Below are 26,364 nucleotides of genomic sequence, written 5' to 3'. Positions count from 1 at the left end.
TTCCAGAGGCTCCCTCGCCTCCCAGGCCTCGGCTCTGAGGGGACGGCCGCGCGCACGCCGCCCACCGGGTAGGTGCGGCGAGCAAACGGCGGCCTACCTCCGGACACGCTAGGCTGACGCGGCTTGCCGCTGTCTGTGCACCGGCCCAAGAATTCCAGAATTACCCCCGGAGCGCGTTTCCCAAAACCGAATTTAGTTTGGCCCTCTGGCGCCGCCGTACAGCCAATACTTCTTAAGGGGGACCGGCGGCTCAGGCGGCGAGATGGTGCGGAGTTCTCCGTGTCCAGGGGTCTAGGAAGGAGATACAAGGTGCGCGGTAGGGACTGGAGGTGCCGCCAGGAGAGGGGCTTCGCCGGCCTCAAGGCGGGCGGGGACGCGTCCTCATTTTCCCGCCCCAGGTCGGCACAAGGAGTGTAAGCCGGCGCCCCGGGCGTCTTGCGGGGGCCGCGGCCCCTGCCCACGTGCTTTTCTTTAAGGAGGTCCCGCGCCGAAGCGGGACCTCAGGGACAAAAGCGTGGCCGGAGCTCGGCCTGCTCCGCTAGTGCCTGCGCCACCTTAAATGAGCACCGAGGCTGGAGTCGGGCTGCGGGCGGCCGCGGGAGTCGGCAAAAGTTTGTGGCTCGGTTATACCTTCGCGGGACCTGCTGTGGACGCCCCCGCGCGGCCTCCTCCGGGACGAGGAGACCCGGTCCTCATCGCACGCTCCGCCCGTACTCGAAGCCTAGTGCCCGAGCCGCCTGGGTCCCAGGAGTCCCCGACCCGCAGCTGGAGGACCGGCAGCCCCACCGCCCTCACAGCCTCCGCGTCACGGCCTCCAGGCGGCCCGGGCTGAGCTGCTCGAGATGTCGCCGGCGCCGCGAGCGCTCCAGGGACGTCATCCAGGGATGTCCCCCGCCCTGCGCCCCCCACGCAGCCCCCTCTCCCGTCCCACCCGCAGCCCGGCGGGCCGCGCCGGTACTCCTGCCACCCAGGACACCCGGGCTATTGTTCTGGACCCACGGCCGCGCCGGCTCTGAGGGAGAAGCGGCCTTCGCCGCGCGTCCTGCGGCGCGGCGGGCCCGGACGGCCGGCTCCGCGCGAAGGGGGAGCTCAAAGGCGTCGGGAAAAGTTGCTCGGAGGGGCGGAGGCGGTGGGTGGTGGGCGGAGGCGGTGGGTGGGGGAGGCGATAGCCCTCCTATCTCCAAAGTCGAAAGTACTCCGCGCAGTTAGCAGAACCCGGAGCCGCGGCAACCGCGGTTGCCGACTGCGCGTCGGTCTGCGCCTCCGCCGGGAAACGAGGCAACCAGCGCCTGCCGTATCGCCGCCGCCTCCGCGCCGGGACGAGTGCGCCTCGGGGCTGGGCGAGGCGGCCGCGCCCAGGACCCGCCACGAGGAGGAGGACCGGACCGGAGCCCCGGCGCCCGCCTGCACCCGGGCGCACCCACCCGCCGGCCTCCGCCACCGCCTCGCGCGGCACTCGCTTCTCTGCCATCGGTTCTCTGCCGCCCGACGCGCGCGGTCCTCGCCACACCGCTCTGCTACAGCCGACTCTCCCCTTCCTCCTCCGCCCTCCTCCCTGCCTCCCACCCGCCCCTCGCCAGTCCCTCTGCCTCCTCCTCAGCCCCGCCGCTGTTTGGGTCGCCGGGCTCACAGCGATTGATTGATTGATGTTTAATTTCCTGCCAGGCGGGGCCCCCCTCCCCCCGCAACCTCCCCAGCCCTCCTCCCCGCCCCCCACTCTCCTCCTTCATTGCGGTGGACCAGTCTGGCTTGGGTTTAGATCTTTCCCCCCCAACCCCCATCCCGAAATAACCCAGAGACTTCCCCTACCCCCACCCCAAATTATTATTTTGAAGGCGCTAGATCTGGGGACGGAAAGGGGGAGGGGGAGAAATCGGAAACCGAGGACAACCCAAAAGGACTCACTTTGCCTGATGACTCAACGCAACTAATAATCATCTCCCTCTCAGTGTATCTCTCTCTGCGGCTTGTCAGTGAGTCCGGCTCCGGCTGCTGGCGGCGGCGGCGGCCGAGAGGGGAGAGGCTGGAGGTGACAGCTTGGGCAGCCGCCGCGTTTCCTCCCGCGCGCGGTCTCGGGTCCCTGCGCCTTCTCGGCTCTCGGTGACACCGGCCCTAAGGCTCCGGCCGCGCCTCCTCGCGAACTAGCAGACCTGCGAAGCGGCAGCCCCGGCCCGCCTCCGCCTCCTCCCAGTCCTCAGCCCTTTCTCTCCAGAAAGGGTCTCCTTCCCGAAGGTGTGAAAAGGCTTTTTCAGTCTCCTTCTCTCTTTTCCCCTCCTCCGCCGTCTCCTCCCCCGCTCGCTCGGGTGCCCCTTTGGAGGAACCCTCCTTTCCCTCTCCTCCTCCTCCTCCCCCTACCCCCCCCCCCCCCCATCATCATCATCATAACAACCATCTCTGCACTAGAAGACATCCTGACCCAGGACCTTAAACGTTAGGACCTGGGAAAGAGGAAAGGGGAAGGAGTAAAGAGGAAAGAAGACTAGGAGAACACCGCAAGGCAAAGCACCAGAAACTTTCCACCCTGGATTCTCTACTTTTGCTCCATGGACAGAGCCTCAGCCAGCCAAGTTACAGACAGACCGTGAGCAGTAAGTACGCAGGGCGAGGACTCCCACGCCAAGCTCGGGAGTTCGGGGAAGCCCCGGGTCCGGCTGAGTTCCCTCCCGGCAGCTCTCGCCCTCGCGGACAGCGCAGCCGAGGGAGTGCGGGCGGAATTTTCGGCCGCAGCCCTCCCGCTCGGTGCGCGCATCTCTCGCGTCTCTCCTCTCACCTCCCCTCTGCCACCCCCACCTCGTCTCCTCGACACGCGGCTCCTCTCCTGGCGAGAGCGCCCGCGAGGGTTCCTAGCGCACTTTGCTGTGCAGGGTTCCTGCTTCTCGGGGATGGCAGTGGCGATGGGAGTGCCGTTTCATCAGGTGTTTCCTCCTCTTCCGCCGCCCCCCCAAAATCCAGGGGTGCCGAGACCCGCGGGTTCCTGGAGCAGCGCGCTGCCGGCCAAGAGACCCAGAGGAAAACTTTTTGGAGAAATTTTTAAATTGGGGTTCATCGGCCGCTCCTTGACCTAATAATTTAAATGCTTTTTGCTTCTGTGTTTTATGCTGAAGAGCTTTTAAAAAATCACTTAAGATCGGAAGAACATGAGGACGTTCCAAAATAATAACGAGTGTAGCCCCCGCCATTGTGGCGAAGGTGATTACGGAGAGTATTCTGGTGAATACCCCGAAACGTTTTTGGACGCTCCTTAGTGTGGAATTGGGGTTGGTTTTGTGCAAAGTGTGTTTGTGTCTCAAGACTTGCTCGGTCGAGGTAAAAGCGGGGATTCAAGGAGTCCTTATGCCAGGCCTTTGGCTCCTGCCCCGCCATTCACACTACATTCCTCATGTGGTTGATTCGGTTTCTCGTGGACTCGGGTACATCCCCCACTCCCTCCTCGAGTGGGTGACCTGTCTTTTTATGAAGTTCACTTCTTCCGCAACCCTGACCCCCACCCGGCAAGGCTGTCTCATCCGAGATCGGCTTATGCCAACCCTGTCCCAATGAATGGGCCACTTCTGGGCGCCCCTGGGCGCTGGCCTGGTGGCCTTCGCCGAGAGCTGACTCCTGGAGAAGGACTGGGCAGTGTCGCAGCTCCTCGAGCTTCCTTGGGGCCGCCCAGTGTAAGGTGGGGACCCGCTTCCCGGCTCGGGCCCCTCAGGCAGCGTGGGAGGAAGTTTGTGTGGCTGTGGTGCAGCGCTCTGCCACTGGCCTGAACGTCTATCACGTGTGTGAGCGGTTTTCCCTCTTTTTTCTCCCTCCCCCTTCCCTACCCCCCGCCCCCTCCCTAGGTCCCTGCGCGTTTTATTGCGACCTGCCGGTGGGAACTTTGTCTCCGAGTCGGAGCAGCATGGAGCGGCGGAGCGAGAGCCCGTGTCTGCGGGACAGCCCCGACCGGCGGAGCGGCAGCCCCGACGTCAAGGGGCCTCCCCCGGTGAAGGTGGCCCGGCTGGAGCAGAACGGCAGCCCCATGGGAGCCCGCGGGAGGCCCAACGGCGCCGTGGCCAAGGCCGTGGGAGGTAACAGCCCGGAGCGGGGAGGCGCGCGCAGCCCCGCGGCCCGGCGATAATGGCCCGGGTGTCAGGGTTCAGGTTGATTAGGCGCTGTCGCGGTGTAGGATTACAGGAAGTGAATTCCAGGTTGCCAAATAATGCCCCCGTCGCCTCTCTTCTGCAACTGGTAGCTGCATCTAGAGTTAAAACAAGAAAGTGGTTTACCCAGAGGGTGGCATTTTTTGGGCACTTTGCCACTGTGTGCTGAGGTGTTGGCAGGTTTATGTCACAGCCAGCTAACTGTTTCTAGATTTTCCTAGAGAGCTTTTTAGTGATTTAACTCTTTTGCTTTGCCTCAGAGTATCTGTTGTGGAGATGAAGTTTAGGTGCGATCGCTTTTGTGGACAAAAGTTTCTAAAGCACAGGAGCTGGAGTGTTGGTGTTACTTTGTCGTTAGGACAGTGCTTCGGGGTAAATTAGTAACAACTGGGAATATTTCCTGCCACATTGCAAGTGGGAAATAAGGAATCATTATGGATCTGTCAGGCCCTTAGAGGGTTTAAGGTCACCGTTTTCTATGAAGTTTAAAGTCATATGCGTTTGTAACTTTGTTACATGTGTGTCAAAGCACAACAGGTAAAAATAGCAAAGTAGTCTTAATGGCTACATGCTGGTGTACCTTCCCAAGAATTTAATATTAGTTAAAAGCTTTTGCAGATTTTACTATTTAAACACCACTTCCTTTTAAAATGATTAGGAAAAAAAATTTTACAAATAAATATACATATTGTAAACATTATTAAAATATTTTGAGGCTCATGCCATTTGCTTGGTTTTCTACATATAAAATGCACAATTCGACATGGCATGCAGTTTTTTGTGTTTGAGATCAATCATTAGTTTGAATCTTTTTTTGCTTTTAGAGGTTCCCCCCCCTAATATTTTCAGCAGTAGCTTATTGAACATAATTCTTTATATTGGCCTGCCTGAAATGATGCAAAACCATGGCCAAACTTAATGATAAGCTCCAACCCCATGTTCTAAATAGCCATAGTATGTATTTCAAAGTACAGACTCTTAAGTCTAAATCTCTATGCCCTTTGAAAGAGTTAAAACAGACGTTTTATAAAATAACATGTTTCTATTTTTACTTGGTTTGCTATTATTATTTCTTCATGGTAGACATTCAGAATGGTTTGCCTTAGTTCCTTATATTACTACTCATCTCCCTCCGGAAGCACTCATTCTCACAATTTTTAAAGCCTTAAAAAATTATTTGGCTATACATTGTGGCTTACATATCTTTTAAAATATTATAGACTTAAAGATATACTTTAATGAAGCAAAAGAAAACTTGATAGTGCAACGCATTTTTTAAAAGTGGTATTATGTGTTATCTTGACACTAGAACAATAACTTCAGACTCCTTGTAACATCCTTAAGTGTCTGCATCTATGAAAAAGAAATATATAGCAAATATGTTAGAAGCAAGTGTAAGGTGGTATAAGCGCTGATACTATTTGATTGAAAAACTGGGAAATCTATGGAGGAGATTGTTCTCCAAGTGGCCTTATGCACATAGAAAAAACTTGGACTCGAAATTTTGGTTTCTTTCTGAAGACCTACTAAAATCCACTAAGTTACATTTTAAAACGTAATTGTTAGCAACTGTGATTTCTTAAAACAAGTGTTTTTTTTTGTTTTTTCCCGATAGCATATCGATTTCGTTGACCAGGGATATCTTTTGTGTAAAATAGTGGTTGCGTTTCTTATTTTCTGAGACTATGATTTACATTTGACCACTTATTATAAATTTGATACAAAGCAAAATTAAGTCTTCAGGAAGAATAATGGGTTTGTTTCAACAAGCTGCTTTAGTCATTTTTTCTGAACTTTAGTTTAGTAATATCAAAGGTCTTATTAGTTGCTTTCCAAACTGAAAATAGATGGTCATTAGTTTGTCTCAATAAGTACTATGTATAATACTTAATAATAAAGTGGTTAAAAGAGTTTACATGTGGTGGGTTTTAAAATTTTTTTTAAAGGAGGATTTTGGTATATATAGCACAATAGATTATTTGGAATGATTTTAATTTAGAAAACTTTATAACAACTTAGAACATAATATTTTGATAGTGTAAAGTTTTTCATTGAATGTTAATATTGGTTTTGGGGTTTAAGTTTATATAGTTTCCTAATGTACCTTGAGATGGAAATAATTCCATTTCTTTATAACTTTTAATAATGTGTGTAGATTAGAGAAAAGCAAAGCTTTTTAAAAAATACACTTTTTAAATTTTAAAAGAATGTTTAAAATACATTTCTAGTTAGCAGTTCTTTGTAACTGAAGGACTTTTTTTGGAACATAGAGTAAATATAAAATAGATTATATTTCTCTCCCCTCCTTTCTTTGTTTAAATTTTCTTTATAAAGCAATATAATAAGCATAGACAACTACAAAACATTTATAACTATCATTTATTGCCATTTTCAGATATATTATAATCTTGTCAGTGTTGTAAAGATGGTTTTAATAATTTATGTTTTAAAAATACAGCTCAAAATTTGGGAGGGTGTTTTCGTTAATCTTTAGTGATTCTTTTTCTTAAAAGCTTTCCCCCTAAAAATGGGGAGATCATTAAGTTAATTGGTTGCCCCGATAACATGGCAATTTATCTTACTATTTTTGATAAGCAGTGAGGTGAATAAATGTTTCTAAATACATTGGTTGCAATAGTAAATTCTGTTTCCATTATTTCACATTTTTAGGGAGACAGTTTGGTATGTTTTTGATGAGAATGTTTGTTAAGAAAAAAAAAGAAATTATTTTAGTGTCTGGATTTAACTAGTTGTGATGGTAGATACCCTGTCACAGTCTTCAAGGTTGCGTTTTAATAGGGGACTTAAAAGTGTGTTGTTTACAATGTCGTTAGCTTTAGAAGACAATTAGAAAGTAGATCAGTTTTGCTTTGTCTTTACAACACTTTCTAGGATGTTTTTGTTCTTATCTAAGTAGTGTGTTTTAAAGCATGTGTGTAATAAACTAAGTGCTCAGATGTGTATGACAGTCAGCTTTTATAGAAGGTCCCCAGGAAAAAAAAAGGCTAATATCTCTTTAAAAAACATATGAAGGCTGGGAGAGCGTTTAGAGCAAGCAAGAACACCCTGGTGTTGACAGCTTTATATCCCTGCTGGGTAACATTCACTTACTAGAATTGGCGTCCCCTCTCAGCTAGTAATTCACTCCATAAGGATTTTGAGAAAGGATGATTAATGGTGGGGAAATTTATATTTGTGAAATTGTTGATTAAAACTTACAGATCTATTTGAAGATTTAGAAAAAGAGAAGATTATTAAGGATGACGAAAATAAGAATCAGGTGATCCCTTTTACCACCATTAACATAAGTACCTAAAATGTTCTGCTGTGTGTGATGCTTCAGTCACAAAACATACACCCTAAAATGAAAGTGATGCCAGTCAGGTTTCCAGAGGAAGCAAGGCATTCTGCTTTCCTCCTGGACTGCTGAAAGGCTCTGGCCAGTTGTGCTTTAACAGCAATAAATTATTGTGCTTCATTCATTGTTAACACAAGCATTTTCATTTTTAAATGTTTGGCTTAAAGAAGAACTTTCAGACAGCTTTATTTAAACTGAATGAACAGCGCTTGAGTATACCAGATGGTGTATTTGCTGATGGGAGGCATTAAACATCAGAAATCTTTTTGATATTTTTCATTTTCCTATGAATTTTGATAATTTTTTGGTGTTAAGTGTTCTATATTCTAGGAGAAAATGTTTGAAAACTGGGAATATCTTTTAGGGATATTTGCTGTTTTTGAAAAAAGTTTGCTTTTTTTTTTTTAAGAATTTGTTTTTAAAATAATGATTCAATTTTGTTGAGAAATTGCCTGTTAAAGTTATCTTATAAACTAGTTGACCCAAAGTAGGCCAATTCTGCTAATAGGCAGCCCTTTGAAGAACATAACTGTCTTGTTAGAAGGGGGAAAAAAAATCATTATGCAATACACACTGATGTATTCAAATAGGGAAGCAAATGTGATCACGATTGTTGGGCAGGGCCTCATTTAGAGCTGAACATTGTCTACAACAACAGTTAGTTTAATTGTCTACATGTGGAACATTTCCTTTTAGATTAAAAGAAATGCAGTTCAGGTCAGGTGCAGTCACCATATTAGCAGTTGTAGGGAGACATTTTACTTTTTGAAAGGAGTGCAAATATGAAAGAATAATCATATCGACATATTAAAATGTATAAAATACTTGGAAATTTAGAAACATTGTCAACCTGGGTAAAATGACAGAAACTCATTAAATTTTAGCCAAGGATGAACCCCATCATACTTACAGGGAGGACTCAATGTTATTATTTCAAAAGAGAAAAGTTTGTGTTTCTCTTTTACATTCTTTCTTTTTCTTTTTTTTTTTTTTAAGGGTTTAAGATCTTTTAAATAGAATGAACTTAGGCTTTGGGGTCATCCAACAATCTAGCATGTCCTCTGTAGTTTTGCTGAGGTAGAAAAATAGCCCTTCTCTAAAGTGTTTTTTAGTCCTTGGCCTGTTATTAAAATAAAGATATACTTGGTTAAAAAAAATATATGCAATGGAACATACACATTAAACAGAACATAGGGTATCCGCCCCTCAAAGTCCTGAGCATAATTTGATGTTTCAAGTAATTTTGGAAGCCTTGTGTTCCATCAACAGAAACCCACTGACCATTATATATTCAAGATCATCTGCAGTGAAATGTGTGTGTATGTGTGTTGGAATACATAGATGTCCCTTCAGGCATCTGTTTTTTAACCCCTGTAGAAAATAAGCAATATAATCCTTTCCCAGGAGGTTGTGACTAGTAGAATCAGTCTGTACATCTTAGATATCTTGTATATATATTATTATATTTATGTATATATAAACAGACTTATTGTCATTTATTAAAGATGTAGGGATATGAATTCGAGTTATTTTAAGAGTATGGCAGTCAGTTTTATTCTAGGCAAGACAGGGTAATTATTTGGTATATCTGATAAACTGTCAAGTTTGGTGGTTGTACTTTAATAGTTTAAAACCTTTATTTTTTTTAAAGAGAATTCAGTGTTAGAGACTCTATGCATATATAAAAAAGACATTTAGAGGGCTAGATGAACTCCAAATTGTATTTTTTTTAGGTCTTTTTAGAGTGTTTAGGTTTCTGCTGAGATAAAAATGACCCATTTCTTCACCATTAAAAAAGTTTCTTATAACTAATAATCTCACATTAGGTGCATAAAATATGTTCATAATTTGTCTTATTTCAGAAAGCCAAACTTTATCCTACATAGCCTGTAAATTAATAAAAAGTCCTTTATATTCTTTTGTCTAATAAGTAGGCTTTTTGAAATACCTATGTAACTGAGGTGTGGTAACAGTACTTTTTGTTATCATCCTTATATGAATGCTGAGGTACAATGGCATTTTGGAACATATTTAAAGATGGAGCATTTGACAAAAGTTGTATGTGTAACAGTTTGTCAGTGAAAAGTGACAAGTGGGAAATGACAAATGAAATGTTGGCATCATCGCTCTTTATTTTGATAAAAATGTCTCAATTTGCAGTGATATAATACTGTTTCATATTATTTCATGAGTTGTGTGAGATGCATAAGGGGAATTTAGATTTTGTGAACGGAAAATTAGCAGCCCAAACTCTTTTCAGAAGCTTTGGCAGTACGGTCCCCCCCCCCCCCCCAGAATAAGAACAGCAGTGAAATATTGGATCTAACCCATACATTTTAACTCATTATTCTGAAAGAAAGAAAGAAAGAAAGAAAGAAAGAAAGAAAGAAGTGAAAATAGTTTCAAGTAGAAGACCTTTATGCTTAGCTCGAAAAATGAAGAGAGTTTGCCTTTTAGCTTCCATTCTTTTCTTTATAGTGATTTTAAAATGAGTGATTTCCCTCTGCTGACTTTGATTATATGGGGCCTTTCTCACTTCCAATCACCACTGCTCTCCAGCATTAATTTAGGGTGCCAGTAAAGAGAGTTGTGAATTCCTTTTATTTTAAAGTGCGATAGAGGCTTGAAAATGTCTATGTGTTAAAAATGGATTTTTATATACAAAGGATTCATCATCCTACTACTTACGGGTAATGTGATAGATATTTCAAAGTCCAAGTAGACGGCCCTGAGTGGAATTGAGGTATGAGTTAAAACAAAAGCCAGTTGAGTACTTACAGATTTCCCAAAAAGCACGGACGTAGCCTCTCTAGTGTGTTCTTTTCCATTTTCTGAAGTCACATTGGTTCCCTTATTGTCAGTGATCAGCCAAACATTTATTTTCTTCTTTTACATGAAATAAGCCCCATGAGCACCTCACACTACGCAGTGTTTATGTAAAAATGTTCCATGCTGGAGTTTTCAAAAGCATGGAACTCTATCTGTGTAATTTTTTTGTTTTCAATTAGCAGGATTGTTTTGCTGTTTAGTAGCAAGTGATTTTAAGATTTTAAAATTGTGGCAAAATCAGTATAATGAAGTGAAAGGCTACATCAGAAATGGTCTTCTACAACTTGTATCTTTTCTTCCCATTTGCAAAGTTTTACTTATTATAGATTTTTTAAGAACTAGGTAAAAATGACCTAATGTGGAGTAAATGTGCCTTAGATATATAATTATGGCAGTGGGGTTTATGGGATGTATTTTTTCCATTTTTCATTGATGTATGTACCTTTAAAACTTTAAAAATAAACTAGTGAATATTGTAGTTACTAGTTTGGCAAATGCTTAAAATGAAAAAAGAAGAGTTTTAATAGAAATTTTAAGAATTTGAACCTTGCAATAAAGTTATCAGCAAATTATGGCAGCCGTATTGTAGTAAGAATGTTCTTTATTTGTGGTTATGACACATTAGGAAAACTCTGGGGCAAGTAGATTTCCATTTTAGTTGCTCACGGTATAAGGCAAATTTGGATCCTTAACTAGTTGTCTTATCATTGGACTGGAGTTCTGTCTTAGCACAGAGGGTTATTAAGTGATAGCATTTAATGTAACAACAGAGATTAAAAAGTCCAGGGGAAACAATGCAAGCTACCAAAAAGTAGGCATTTCATACGACAGTAACTGTTTGGTGCCCGCTGACGGTTGCACAGTTAGTGAAATGTGCCCAGCAGCACATTTCACAAAAGAGATACCTTTTTCTTCCTTCAGAAGAGTTTTTTTAAACTTGTTTTTGTATTTGGCTAGAAAGCAAGTGTATCAGTTCTTTTATAATTGAATATGATTGATTTTCAAATTTCTTGATTATTCCCCTTATTAAAATCGCATATTTTTATTGTATTTGTTCCAGTTACTTGTATGTATAAGGAAAGGCAAAATTTGTAGCTTATTAGGAAAAAGCATTCCTATCAAAACTCCTTAAATGGCAGTGTTTTCAAAATATAATTTTTTTTTGGTTAACAGAACAAGAACTTCTTTTATCATAATCCAAAGATGCTACCAGAGCAGCGTGATAAATGTCTCTTTAAGTGTCGTAGTAAAAGAAAATGACTTGCCTTCTGAGGCAGTGGAGAGTTTATGTTGTTTTGGACCTATTTCCCAAGCAGTGATCGAAAACAGATTACAATAACAATTATACAGTCAGAAGATGCAATATCCATTTCTGCTTTAATTGAGTGAAAGAATAATAAAAACATCATTAAGAAAAATGAGGTGGACCTGTCACACAATGTACAAATTTTTCGTCTTGGAGAGGATGCAGAATAACTGAAACGCTTTTCGCTTACTTTGTTGCATTTATTAGCTAAAATCTGTTTTGGGGAGAGACCATTTGGTTCTTGATCCTCCCTGGGAAGTTAGGAGAGGAGCCCCTGGGAGGTGGTTGCTCAGGAGACAATTAAAATGCTCATTGATTTTGTCTTCATATGATGTTTGAGAAAGGAAATCAAATTTTCTTAAATTCTATCTGAGGTATAAATACCTCTTTTTTCTTTTTTTTTTTAAACCTGTGTAAATGCAAGACCAAAGTAACACGTATTTCTCTTACTATAAACTCTCTCCAGTAAAGGTTAGGTGTGATCCCTGGGCCTGCTGTTCTTTCTTCTCTGGAGTCATAACCAGGCTGAAGGGGGGAGAGAGAGTTGAAGGTGAATCGCGAGCACCCTTATTTCTTCTCTGCATACATGGGGTTGGGGGAGTTTCCATGTGTGCACCTCACTGACAGTCACTCAGGTCACAGAGACTATCACTTGAGATGCATCGGCTCTGGCCTCCATTGGAAGCCTCTGGAGCCATTATTAAATCCATAATCCTTTCCACTGCTGAGCCTCCAGAACTCATTCCCCGGAGTGGAGCTTTCAGCAGCTTGGAGTGAGCCGGCCGGCAGCAGCCAAAATCAGTGGCTAGTTTTCTTTCACTCTGGGCTGTATTTCTTACTCTGTTCGTAGAAACTGTGAGCTCCTGGCAACTTTGATGACAGCAGGGCTAGCCAGCCAGTGGCGTTAACGCCTGCTTGTTGTGGGGATACTGAACCACAAATAATGTTGGCCATTGGAACATTTGGAGCCCAAAGTTCGACTCTGTTGACAGAGTTAGAGGACAATATTTCTTTGATCTGTAGCTAAGAATTTTCTTGGGTTCAATATTTAAAAATCTTTCTGAGAATGGTAAAGCGAAAGGAATAAGAGGCAGTCAACGCTTACTGGCTGAGGTCTCGCAATCCCAGAACTGTCCCAAGGATAAGCCCCGTTAGAGTGGAATTTATATCAAACAGCTCAAAAGCCTTTTTTTTTTTTTTTTAAGTAAGTTCAGAGAGTCTACTTAATAGCACCTTCATTAAAATACTTTTGTCAGCAAAGGGTTTTTCAGTTTTAACATTTACATAACCTAACAGCAGTGATGAATGCCACGAGCTTTAAGGGTCTGTTAGTGGTTCCGTTTTTTTCTGGACTTTATAATTTAAACCTAAACATTAATTCTGGGTGGAACTTGGCATAATGTCGTTTTGCCTTGGAGGGAATTTTTGTTGTACAATTAAAAAAAGTGTTGTTTTTTTTTTTCCTTTTCATGCAGTCACCTTCTCCATGTCTCCCCTTCCCCAAGTAAATAGCAGTTAAATAGTTAGGGTCTTAAAAGGGCTTATTTAAATTAAGGGGGAAAAAAAGGATTGATTATTTTAGGTGAATTTAACAGTTTTCCATTAGTTCACATTGTAAACTGGTGCTTTTGATATTAAGAAGACCTGTGAGGCTGATAATGCAATGAAAATATTTTTCTTCTGTCTCTCATGTATGAAATTCATGTGGTAAAATTTTAAATAAAATCAAATTTGATGGCCCACGAGACTTACAAATCAATTTCTCATCTTCTTTATTAGAAGGTGAGAGACAAAAAATTATTTCACATCACCTGAAATTATAACCTTGACCAGAGGGAAGCAAGTTGGGATCTCACTATTAAATAATAAAGTGACAGTACCCCAGTAGTATTTTGGAAAATTAAGAATGATCTTTTCTGTATGTTAATACTATGTTGGAGTTGAAATATTATGCAGATACGTGATTACAAGATAATTGTGAAATTAAAAACAAGTGAGGAAACCAGCCCTGCACTGGCGAATTGTCATCCTCTGAAAACCAGAAGGCATTAAACACTAGTGAGGGCGCATGCCAGGAGAAAAGTGCTCACGGAGCAGAGTGGGGCTAGGCCAGGGTACTCATGAGGCTTTGTGCAGTGTTCAGCTTCTCAGTCTCTGCTCAGACAAGATTTTGTGCTCTAAGGGATGGCAGGTGTAGTATTAGACTTAACACGCTTTATTATTGCGGGGGTATAAGAAGAACATATTATTCTCTCAAAGTAAGTTATACTCATTTAAGACCCAAGTAAAGGTACTTTACAAGAGTAACTAAGGTGACCCTTTTTTTTTTTTTCCCCTTTTCAAATGAATCTCCAGGTAACATTCAGCAAGACTCACTGTTTACAGGCACGTTCATATAGTAAGTTTGAGCCTTAAGCACATTTTTATAGCTAACTTATAAACCCCCCCCAAAACTAGAGCTTACCATTGAAGGCCTGCCGTTGCTGTCACAAATGGCCATTAGCTCCCAGGAGACTTTGAGAATAAGAGCCGTGCGAAAATGCCGTGACTTTGGTAATAACCATTGTTGCACGTGAAATTTTTTTTTTGCCACCATGGCAAAACCGTGGGTGGGAGGGAGGCGACCTGCGTGTTCAGGATTGATACTGTAAGCTCTCCCATGGAAATGTATAGAATTCCAATTAGCACAGGGTCAGGGTATAAATGTACCTCTTTTCACACTGTTCCGAGTGGTTAGTGGAAAACAAGCTGCAAAGTAATTCCCTTGGCCCCCCAATAAAAAGATTTATAGCAGAATAATTCTCAGCCCCATAATGGGACTGTTGTAGGTTTGTGTTTGATATTTATAAAACTGAAATACAGTCCATGTACCCAAACTAAACATTTATTGTAAACAAGTTAACTGCCAAGAGCTTATATTCTGTCAAACATAATTATACTGAAGATTGATGTATAGCTTGAAAGCAAGTTTGAGGGAGACAGTTCTCTTTACCCGAGGAAAGCCTCGGAGGTGCAGCTCTCTTCTCTCTTTGATACAACTCACCAAGTCTTTCTTGCCGCCAGCCTCTCAGATATGTAATAAACACAGGCTTGCTCTTTGAAAACATATCCCTTTGTCAATCCTACTTCTCTTAACAAAATAAAGAGATGCATTTATGTGCATGAAAACTGTGAGGTATAGTTTCTTCCATCATCTTTGCGGAGATGCAGGCAGCGATGGCGAGAAGAGGAAGGGGCCACTTTCTCCATGACGGGCAAGGCACCGCGGTCACACTGGAGCTCACCCACACGTCTGAACCTCAGTTCACCCCAAAAGGAACCCTTTCTCATCGAATGCGGAGTTTGAGAAAGAGTCTTAGTCTTGTGTTTTGTGCTATTTTGTGTTGAGCGGGTGGGATTAGATCTGTTTTGAAACTGGTCCTTTGGGGGTGAAACTACATCGATATGCTTGATTTGGGGGCTCAGAAGTTAATTTGAGAGTTAAAGAAATCAGGAATCCAGGGAATCTAGAGGTGGAATCTTTGAGATTGAGTTGTTTCATATCTGAGATTACCCCAGATTTTAAAAGGTGTGGTATTCTTCCAGTGTCTTTTGCTTTAATGAAGATAGAAACTTGTATTATCTTCCCGATGAAGATTTTTCATCCTCTCTCCCCCTCACCAACCCTCCCCCCCCCCCCCACAGGTGACAAATAAATCACTTTAGGCTTTGGGGACAATTTTCAGAGATAGTTAAAAGTGGAATAACATTCCTCCTATGGCTGGATGGTATCCTTTGGATAACATTAAGGATGAAAATAAGATTTTCAGTGGATTTATGTGCTATAGCTTAAGTGATCTCTTTAGGTTTTTCTAAATATTAAATTTAACATTCTCTTGGAAATTACATACATTACAAAGGGGATGTCTAAAGAATCACAAAGTGAAAAAATAATAATGAGTTTTCTCTGTTCTCTTTTTCTTATTTTAAGTAATTGCTGTAAATTTCACAGGTACATATATACTTAAAATATCTTTTCTGGGAAGTATTCCACCAGTGGGGACCTGAGTTTCCCCAGTCTGTGTGCTGGGTTTTATTACCTTCGTCTCAGTCACAATAATAATATCCTGCGTATTGCAATCCAGAGATCTCGGTGTACCCTTAGGGAACTGCAGAATACACACTATGATTTTGACTTTCTTGCTCTTTCCTTGTTCTTCTAGTGTCTGCCCCTTCAAGGGCTTGCTTGCTATTACCTACCGGGGGGGGGGGCATTTTGGGGTACCAGAACGAGAGTGGCTTATATGGTAATGAGTGCTTATCTAAACTCGGCTTTGTGAAATCTGCATTCGCTTCACAGTGATGATTTTTACACAGCTATTAGACATCCCTACATGTTTTGCTGTTTTATCCTTAAGCATAGAGAGTCGGATTTCCTCTTGTAAGGAGAAAACCTTTTATTTTTTACTATAAAAACTTCACCTTTTCAGGTTTTTATTTGATAAAAATCTCTCCAGTCTAGTATGATTTCCTTTGGGGCTTTGCACCAGTGTTTGATCTCAATTTTTAATAATTCTGGTGAGTTAAACTCCCCAAAGAAAACATGCTTGTGCTATGAAATATTCCCACTAGAAATCTGGGTAGTCTTGTCTTATTGAGAGCCGAGTGCTTGATTCCTTTATTAATTTCTTGCTAGTGAACCTCAGTACAGTTAACCTTTCCTTAACACTACACTGGAGAAATCAATCGAGGATATTTTTATTTTAATTGTTAAATTAGATAGAATAACATTTAGGCAAATCTCAAAACTGGAGATGATAAAGCAAATGTTGGTACAAAGATGGTTTTTATTGACTCTATTTCTGACTTTTGGGATTCTAAGTTGCAAATAGATTTTCCAGAGAGGACAGTGAGAATGAGGGCAGCAGCACCTACGTCTCACTTAAACACTACCTGAAAAGTTACCTTCTCAGAGACCTCTAAAATAATATTTTACATTACGACAGACAGTAGAAACCTTAGCAGTAATGAATGATGATGTAGTTATTTTAACAAGCCATTGAGTCTCAAGACTCCATAAATGCATTGATAACCCACTGTGAAAAGAACCTCAAAAATTTAGTTTGAACTAAGGGATACTTCATGTTTGAACTCCTCTGTGATCATCAAACTTACATATTTTGCTTTTTTCTTTAAAAAAGTTTTTTTGGAGTTGGGTGATGCCTAGGTGGCTCAGTTGGTTAAGTGGCTGCCTTTGGCTCAGGTCATGATCCCAGGGTCCCGGGATGGAGTCCCGCATCGGGCTCTCCGCTCGGTGGAGAGCCAGCCTCTCCCTCTGCTTCTGCCTGCCGCTCTACCTGCTTGTGCGCTCTCTCTCTCTGACACATAAATTTAAAAAGTCTTAAAAATTTTGTTTTTTTTTTAAATTTCCAGGTCAGTAAACATTTTTGTTGGTCTGATTTAGAAAGATGTTGTGTTGTGGCCCTTCAGTGCAGGCTCTGTGGGACTGTGGATCAGACCCCCAGGGTTCCAGGATGTGTCCAGTCCCAGAGCACAGTGCTGCTCGCCACTTGAGTCCTACACCAATAGACTGCGATGCCTTCCTCATCATAAACCAACAGTGTCTTCCACAGAGGTCCCATGCACCTTGTGGCCTGGCGGACTTCCCCTGGAGAGCATGGAGTGAGCTCCTGAGTCCACTTGTGTGGATTGTTTCTTAGAAAGCTCTTCTCGTGTGTTGATGCTGAATGCAGTGCAGTGGGCTGCCGTGGTGTGACACGTTCAGCGGGGAAGTAACGGGAAAAACCCAGAGCTGACATTACCTCTTAATGGTGGTTATGAATGTCTAGCTGGAATTAACATTTTGTTAAACTGCACCAACATTGACTCTGGACTCGCTGTAAGTCAGGCCCAGGGATGGGGTAGGCAGTGAGGGCGTGAAGAAGACTCTCTAATTCCAGCCCATGTCGGAGAAGGAAAAGGCAGGCCTCTCATTCACTCCCACTGGACATTCCTGACATCAGGGAATTTCGTTCCGCGGGTCAGGCTTGCTATGGCCCGGTTCCCAGGTGTAGCTCAGGCTTCTTTGTTTAGATAAGTAGCCACACTGTGCCTCCTGTGTGCCTGAAAAATCCTGTTTTGCAAACGGCCTGGCCAACTTGATCCTGCTACCACATTTCTATAAATGAGGTGTATTGAGAGACGTGGAGTTTATCCTGCAGCCTTCAGATCCAACTTGAGGTTGGATTGTAATCTCTCAGTCTGGGCACAGGCCTGGAAGACCAGAACCCAACTCCTTTCCCTACCGCTTTAAGCGCAGTTTGAGCCTTTAGGGTGATAAGTAAGAGAGGACTTGGAGTTCAGGCAGCTGTCCTACCCCTGGCCTATTTTTGTTCTTATCTCCCAAAGTTAAGATCTGCCTCAGGGGCTGCCAGGTAGTGTCTGGTTTTACTAGACAGGTTTCTGAGAATGAAGTATTTCTTGGTAATCTTACCTCCCCACCCCACTTCCCTAAAGGGAGAGAGGCATCGAGGAGTGTTATTGTTGAAACTGTATTTGGAGATCTAAACTTGAGTTACAGATAACTGGGTCATGGATGAACAGGAAATAAAATTTCTACACGTGTGACTTAATATGCTCTTGGAGTCATTATTATTAAGGGCAAATTTTGCCCTACTCCCTCGTTGTAGGATTAACTGTGTTCCTCCTCCTCTGAATGATGCGGGTTGCCCCCCTCTGTCCGCTCTTGCTTCTTCAGTAAGAGTTAAAAAAAGAAAGCCAAAACACAGACAAATGAATGAATCCTTCAGAGGATCTTTGTTCTCCAGCAAGGATCAGAGAGAAACTTTGGAAAGTGGAGCAGTTTACGGGAGCCCAGAGGACCTCCAGTCTACCTGTGCTTGTCCCCCGGATGTGTTTGCTCCCCCGCCACACCAAGCCTGGTGAAAACTTTTTTTTTTTTTCTCAATCACATTACCTGAAATTCTTTCCATTCGAAGTTAATATAGGATACAATGAGTTTCTTTTACAATGAAAATATATCCAAGGAGATTAAAGGACTGCTAAACCATTCCAAGAGTAAACTGTAGCATCTTTTTATCTATTAATCTCTTTGGAATTTTTGAGCTCAGCCCCTGGGGGGAATGGGAGGCTGGAGTGGAATGGTGGAATGTGGAGCCTCTGGTTACCTTAGCTCAGGAGGTTGGGTGCCTGGAAGAGGACCTCAGGGGCAGAAAAGAGGAAAGTGAGAAAGACACACTTGATCCATCTTGAAATTTTGCCTGGGACCCCTAGAAGGAGTTGAGGGGCACCCTGTTCTTTCTTTTTGTTTCTCACTGCAATCTTGCTACTTGCCTTTATTGTTTTAGTGTGGGAGGAAGAGTCTAGAAGCTAATACTGAAGGTTAATATTGAAGTTATTCCTTGTATGTGACTCAGGGTGTGTGTGTGTGTGTGTGTGTGTGTGTGTGTGTGAGAGAGAGAGAGAGAGAGAGAGAGAGAGAGAGAAAGAGAGAGAGAGATAGAGATGGAGAGGGAAAGGGGAAGGGGAGGAGAATGAGGTTTTAGAGCAAGTAAATTGTTTTGTTCTTCTAATAAATCTGCAATAAGAAATGGTAGTTGCCGCCACTCTGTTGTCTCCCAGTCCTCCGGTAGACCCTGGATGCACTCTCGGTTTACACGGTAGAATTTGTTTCAGTGTTTCAGGGTTCTGTGATTTTATTGATTGTGGTGGTTGCTAAGTGTGGTTCTTTACTCCAGGTTGAGTTTTATACAAAGAGCAGATATGAGAGGCTCTGCCCTCAAGCCTTTGTAATCTTCAATTAGCCCTGGGACCTTCTCAGGTGATAGAACCTGATACGCAGTCAGCTTCAGGGAAGGGAGCGGGCCCTGTGGCTGCCCTGCTTCTGGAAACACACTGTTTCAGGAGCCCCCGGAAAGAGACTGGCCTCCTATCGCCTTAGACTGGCTTCTGTCATTCAGGGGGCAGGTCCAGGAATGAGGGTGGACCCAGGAGACAAAGGGACCAGGGTAGAGGCTGGAGCCCACTCACCTCCACTAGAGATGACTCATTGTTTGAGCCTTCCTTTGTCTGTGAGTGACTAAAGGGCAGGAACTGTGCAGGATTCCTCCTGCGTGCCTAGCTCAGTGCCTCCCATGTCAAAAGGGGAATTCACTTTTAAGCGATGCACGTCACCCATGGGACTTCACGAGGAGTGAAGGGGCCTTTACTAAAAGGCCAAGCCTTTGAATTTTTGTGGGTGTGGGTTTCCAAGTGTAGTTTTCCATCCCCAAGAAAGCAGCATGCCTGGGGTGTAGAGCTGGCTCACCTGAAGGGTTCTCCTTGTGCCTGCCTTGAGCATGTTACTTATTTTCCCAGGGTTGGTTTCCTCCGTTGTTGGATGGGAATAATGCTGCCCCCTCATAGTCTAACGGTGGGGAGAAAGATAAGGGTACACGTGTATGCTAGGGTGTGTGGTGTGTTGGCAGGTGCCATTCCAGTGACAGGTTTGTTTTGGGTGGCTTTGGGGAAAGCGGTGTAATCCTGTCCTGCAGAGCCTGGCCCCTGGACCTTCTTTCAGCTTTCATCGTGGAGGTGAGCTCTCCGGAGCACTACAGGATACTTGTTCCTTGGGTCACTCTGATGGCAGTTTGGGGCGTTTCCTGAAGGCTGTTCTTTCAAATGAAGGGAAGGGGAAAGAAGCCTTTCCCTTAAGAAAGAAGCTGGATTAATAGAGTTAGGAATAAAACAATGGCCCACACTTCCCTTGGTGATGCAGAGATGTCGCGTTAGATTTTGGAGTTTAACCAATAGCACATCTGTCCTCAGGTCTCCTCAGATCTGGAACACCGAGGAAAGATAACTGAGGGGCATCCAAGAAATGCTCAAGACAATTGTACAATTGTCTTAGTTATCAGCTTGTGATGACTTTATCATGTGTCAGAAAAACCATTGTATATGTCGGTGCGGCAGATTGCTTAGAGCAGCTCTCCCAGAAATATCACAGGAGACATGTGGACTGTTTTAAATTTTCTAGTAGCTTCATTTAAAAGAAGTTATTAAACAGGGGCACCTGGGTGGCTCAGTGGGTTAAAGCCTCTGCCTTCCGCTGGGGTCATGATCCCAGGGTCCTGGGATCCAGCCACACATCAAGCCCCACATCCGGCTCTCTGCTCAACAGGGAGCCTGCTTCCTCCTCTCATTCTCTCTCTCTCTCTCTCTCTCTCTCTCTCTGCCTGCCTCTGTGCCTACTTGTGATCTCTGTCTGTCAAATAAATAAATAAAATCTTAAAAATAAATAAAAGAAGTTAAACAGGTGAAATTGATTTTGATGATATATTTTATTTAACTCAGGGCATCCAAAATATTTCTCCCTGTAGCTGATCTTTAAAAATTATTCATTCTATATTTATTTGGTTTTTGGTATTAAATCATTGAAATTGAGTGTGTGTTTTCTACTTACAACACATCTCCATTCATCACTAGTCACATTTCAAGGTTTTAGTCGCCACATGTGGCTAATAGCTATCGTAGTGTAGGGCAAACAGTTTTAGAGTATAGAATGTTTTTAAAGCTTTCGCCCTTTTGCTTGGGGCGCATTGAACATCTTAAATAATTCAATGATTATGAGTATCATTTTTATTCTGAAGAAAAGCTTTTTAGTGAGTTTCGTGATCATTGATTATGGACCCTGAAAAAAATTTTGTGTTAATGGCACTAATTACTGGTATGAATACTGATTTTGAAAAAAAGAAAAACAAGAAAAAAAGGAAAACAGGTTCCATTGTTTGAGAGAGGCCAGAAAACTATTTCGCAGTGTTTAATCGTCACAACTCTGTGATGTAGATATTTTTATTTGCTTATTACCTGGGAGGAATTTGAGCCTCAGAGAGGTCAAATAAATTACCCAAGGTCACTACAATAGGCAAAGAATGACCGTGCCAGGATTTGATCCAAGAGTTGCCTGCCTGCTGAGGCAGGGCTAGTCACCACCACGTTTGACCATCTCCCCTTTGTCTCTGTTCCCATGGCCGCTGTGGCGAAGATTAGGTTACCTTTATCATCACACACTTCTTCAGAAATAATGTCACAATGAAAATGACAATTTGAGCATTGGAACTAATGACAGTTGGGAGAATGCATTTTTCTAGTGGAAGGAATCTCCTGCTTACTTTGCCCCTGTGACAACAGAATTCTCTTTTGTCCCAACTGTCAGAACAACTCTTAATTCTTAGCCAATGGCTGGGACTGTGTGCCTGTCCTTTAGATGAAACTACCTGCTTAACATGCCACAATTGTAAAAAGCTTAGCGAGGCTTATAATCAAAGGGTTCAAAGTCCCCTACTTGATCATATGGAAATGGGTCTGTGCTACAATAAAAGAGAAATAATGCCAAAAGTTCCAGATACAGCGCTAGAATAAGAGGTTTTTTTTCCTTCCTTTTTTCTCTTGATCATTTCTAAATTTTGTTATAAATACATTTCAGTTTTACATTGTTATTCTTTTATGGGAACCTGCCTTTTAATTCTTCTTACTCTTAGTTTATTTTTTGAATTGCTTTCAAATACTCTCCCCGTCTTTTCGGCCATTGTCACTTCTTCCTTCCTTTCTTTCTCTCTCTCCCTCCCTCTCTGTCTTTCCCTCCCTCCCTCTCTCTCTCTTTCTTTTTTTCTTTTTTCTCTCTTTTTGCCTGGGGAGAGTGAGTGGGGCACCAAATGGATTTCTTTTCTTATTATACCTACTCACCCTTATTTAGTTTTCTTTCCCAGGGATTTGCTGTTTTTAAGTTTTTAAAACCTATGCCTAAATTTTCTTTTTCCTCATATTTGACCCCAACTAAATTGTTTTACCATTTTTCATTTCTCTTGCTGTTGTCACTAGTAATCACACCTATTTTTCCTCTTCTTTTGTAAAAATTGTGTTTCATTGTACAAATTTCACAATTGTGTAGATCTGTAAAATTCTATAAAAGTACTTTTTTATATAACCTCTTTATTTTTTAGGTGCTCGTTCATATATATGTGCTTTCAGAGTAAATTCTGTTGTCAAACATTTATGACCTCAAAGGCCTTTTCTCTCCTCCCCTCCTCCCCTCTTTTCTTTCTTTCTCCCTTTCTCTCTCTCTCTCTCTCTTTCTTACTTTCAAAATAGGTGATGCTTTCTGACTGGAAGAAGTTACTGCTCTGATGTCAGATAACAATTGCTTGCTTTAATCACTGAACTAAAATGTTTAGGAAATATTTTGGTAACTGACACTTTCAAAAAATAAGTTCCTGAATGGTGTAGACCCCTGTGCTTTAATGTTGTATCTCGTCTCTCACTCAATGAACTGTTAATATTATTTTCAAAAATTAATAGGGTCTTAGGTTTTTTTAGTTGATCACAGACTTGAGAATGGTTTATGGTTCCTGAGTAATGGATACATGATAGCTTATGGGGGCAGCTGGATTCGCTGAAAGGCCTTATCTGTGATTCCCAGATGTGTGACACTCAGATGTTGACATTAGGAACTGCACATGATTTTCAGCATTGAAACTTATGTACACATAGGTATTAGTGGTGAAGTCGCTTATGGCACCACTGACTGTATGGCCCTATGTGTGCATACGCTGAAATCATTGAAAGTAGAAATCAGCCTGCTTCCTTGGACAAAGATCATATACCAGTATGTAAGAGTTAAAAGGTCTAAATGGGGGCTACTCCCTGCTGGGAAGGACTCTGATGGCTAGATCCTGTAAAATGCCATTATGCTTGCTCAGGACGATTTTACAGCACCTTCAACTGCATTGAGGGCAGGAGCCACATCAGACTTGTTCCTACTTGTATTCTGAGGCCACAGGGGTTACCTGGCACACAATAGGTGTTCAGGGAATAAAAATTGGATAAATGAATGAGCACAAAGATAATTTGGAGGCAGTGTAATTTATATATTCATTTTATGTCTTACCTACATTTGGGAATAAATTGGGCATAAATAAGTAAGCATTTGATAGGCAAGTACTGGTCACAATTCTAAAAAAAATATTTTATAAGGCATCATGGGGCCAGGCTAAATTCCCTTATTTGTCTAAAATGATCAGTCTGCTCCACCCTTATTTCCTATTTTCTATAAATCTGTACCTTAGATAGTGTATTTTCTACAAACAATAATGCTGTCCTATTGTTCTTAAGAGTGAACACGGAGTTGGTAGTTGTCCCAGGGAATGTTTGGTGTGACCTGTTAGACTGTTGTGCTGGCTTAATAATAATTACCGTGATCCTTAATGATAACAATCCTTAATGAGTATTATTACTGTTAATAATGATTATATTTAATAATTACACCCTATACTTATTATCTTTAATAATAATAATTAGCACATGGGAACCAGTTGCAGCATTGTATTATCTTTAGAACAAAAATCTACATCTGTGACCTGGTCGTTTGCAGAGTGTCTGCTCCCACCCTCTGCTTTCCAGATCAGAGTGAGTCAGGAGGCTTCTAGGGGCTAGGCAGAGGGGAGGGGCTTTTACAGAAACTCCCGTGTCCTCTGTGTCTCACAGGCAGAACTCCCGCGTGTCATTTACACAGAGGGCTTATCTTTATTGTGAAGTGTCTTCAGCAGGAACCAACCAATCGTCCACCTCCCCCTTCTCTCAGCTTACCCACCTGTCCTTCATAACTTTTGGTTTTCTTGCAAGAAGAGAGAAGACCCAGAACAGATCTTATTCCATAACCTACTAATTTGTGTGAATTACATGGAGCAGAGTCCATGTTTATTACTTGTATGTTGGTAAAACTTTGATCTTCTTTTGCCTTGGCTATGTTTAGATTTAAATGCCTGTTTGACTTTTTTAAAAATAAAAAACAGTTTATAAAAAATCTTTGGCGAATTAAACATTTTTTAGCTTTTCACACTTTGATACAAAGCAGAGAAATATTTCAGTGACAACAGATTTCAACAGATTTTCAACTAGACTAATTTGCTTTATTCTTTAGAGTAGTTTACTTCTTTTCTCTGAAAACACAAGAAGAGATAATTCCCTTGTTAGGAGTAACTGGTGTTACTATGTTAAATAATAATTTAAGAAAGGACACAGTTTTACATTTGGATGTATATTTTGACAGAAGTTAAATGCCAGTTAAGATTTTCCTGAGCAGGATATTTTCAGGTTCATTGGTGACCTATTTGCCAGGACTTAGATAAAAGATACAAGAGGGACTTTTAAAAAATTCTCATTGATTTTCTTAGACATAGTCACATGACAGCTTAGGCCCAGAAATCTCTCCTAGGTATCTTACAGCATTTCCAGACAAAAGTAGATCTGATCTGGAAATACTAGTCCGGATTCATAGTTAATGATAAAACCCTAGATATGAAGGATATGAGGGTCTGGAAGGTCACCTTGACCTCTGCTTTGTGCCAGCTCTGGAGTCAGGGTCTCAGTCAGGAGACCTCGGACGGGCACACTCCACATTTTAATGACTGGAATCTGAGGGCTTCTGCCTCTGCCCAGGGCAATTCTGCTGCAGTCTGATAGTAATAAGGAAGGGAAAAAAAAAATCCACAGCTTTCCCATTAGGCCCATCCAACTAAGAGGCTTGTTTAATCTAAACCATTGTCGATCACAGATGAGTAACTTTTATAACTGTCTCTTCCCTTCTCATCATGGTGACTGAGATTTGCTTTGTAATGTTTGTGTTTTGCTCTTGAATTTTGTCTCTCCAGGTTTGATGATTCCTGTCTTTTGTGTGGTGGAGCAGTTGGATGGCTCTCTTGAATATGACAACAGAGAAGAACACGCGGAGTTCGTCCTGGTTCGAAAAGATGTGCTTTTTAGTCAGCTGGTGGAGACCGCGCTCCTGGCCCTGGGGTACTCCCACAGCTCCGCAGCTCAGGCACAAGGTATTACCGCGTGTCCCCTCCCCTCCCTGTGCCTCTGTGTGTCATGATTTGAAGAAGAATGCAATTCCTGAAATAATTCTCCAAACAAGGATTGGAGGAGAATGGTCAGGTCTAACATCTTTTCCAAACACCTAGCAGTGGAATGTTTCTTGCAGCGTATTGAGTGCTTTGGGAAGCATTTGACCAGCCCCTCTAGAACCACCAAAATAAACTCGTATGTTGAAGTGATCATCGTAGGTTTGTTGGCACTGAGAGTTGCTGTTATTTTCTCCAAGTCCCTACAGTGGGGTTCTCAGAGTGCGGAGGTGTCTGATCCTAACTTATCCAAACCTTAATACATGATTTATAAGATTTTGGTTTTCTAAATTTATTTCTTGCTTTGGGCCTGCAGCTTCTGCGCTTTACAGTCAGCTTTCTAATTAAGTACAAAAAATAACAAACTTTTGTATCTTTGAAAAATGCTCTGTAGTTTCAGGGTAGTCCATTCAGTAAAACAAAAGCAAAAAACCAAAACGAAACAACAACAACAACAATAATAACAACAACAACAGCAGCAGCAGCAAAAATCTCAGTGTCTTTGTGATCAGTTCATTTTATCTATTTAATCATTAAAATTGCATCACGATTTCTGCGTGTATTATACAGCCCCGGTGAGACTGTTGTGAGCTTGTGTTCCTTAAATCTGAAGCAAAGCCCATGGTTCTTTCATGGCAAAGAACTGACAGAACAAATAACATAAAAACATCCCCCAAACCTTGAAAAATGGGAAAAAAAAATTGACCCAGTGGAATGATGATTATTGTAGTTCAGCTGAAATGATTGAATTGTACAATTTATGATAATGGTTATAACCAAAGGAGAAAAATATGTTAACTTCAGGTCTTG

The 26,364-nt window shown here is 42.4% G+C and overlaps 1 protein-coding gene across 2 annotated transcripts in view; it reads left to right on the top strand.

Moving 5' to 3' along the window:
• The window catches only part of SATB2 (SATB homeobox 2), a 189,234-nt gene that overhangs the window by 1,475 nt on the left and 161,395 nt on the right, over positions 1-26,364 (top strand). The window contains exons 1-3 of one of the 2 annotated variants that reach the window (XM_046019459.1): positions 2,463-2,588; positions 3,825-4,052; positions 25,303-25,479. In XM_046019459.1, the coding sequence (XP_045875415.1) occupies positions 3,884-4,052; positions 25,303-25,479 (346 nt within the window). In that variant the 5' untranslated portion in view covers positions 2,463-2,588; positions 3,825-3,883. Of the gene's footprint in view, positions 1-2,462; positions 2,589-3,824; positions 4,053-25,302; positions 25,480-26,364 lie in introns of those variants that run through there. The other variant, XM_046019461.1, reaches the window with a different exon arrangement.

The sequence above is a fragment of the Meles meles genome, chromosome 9, assembly GCF_922984935.1.
Source record: "Meles meles chromosome 9, mMelMel3.1 paternal haplotype, whole genome shotgun sequence".
NCBI classification, from domain to species: Eukaryota; Metazoa; Chordata; class Mammalia; order Carnivora; family Mustelidae; genus Meles; species Meles meles.
The sequence above is the reverse complement of the archived record's forward strand: the minus strand, read 5'-3'. Positions and strand labels throughout refer to the sequence as shown.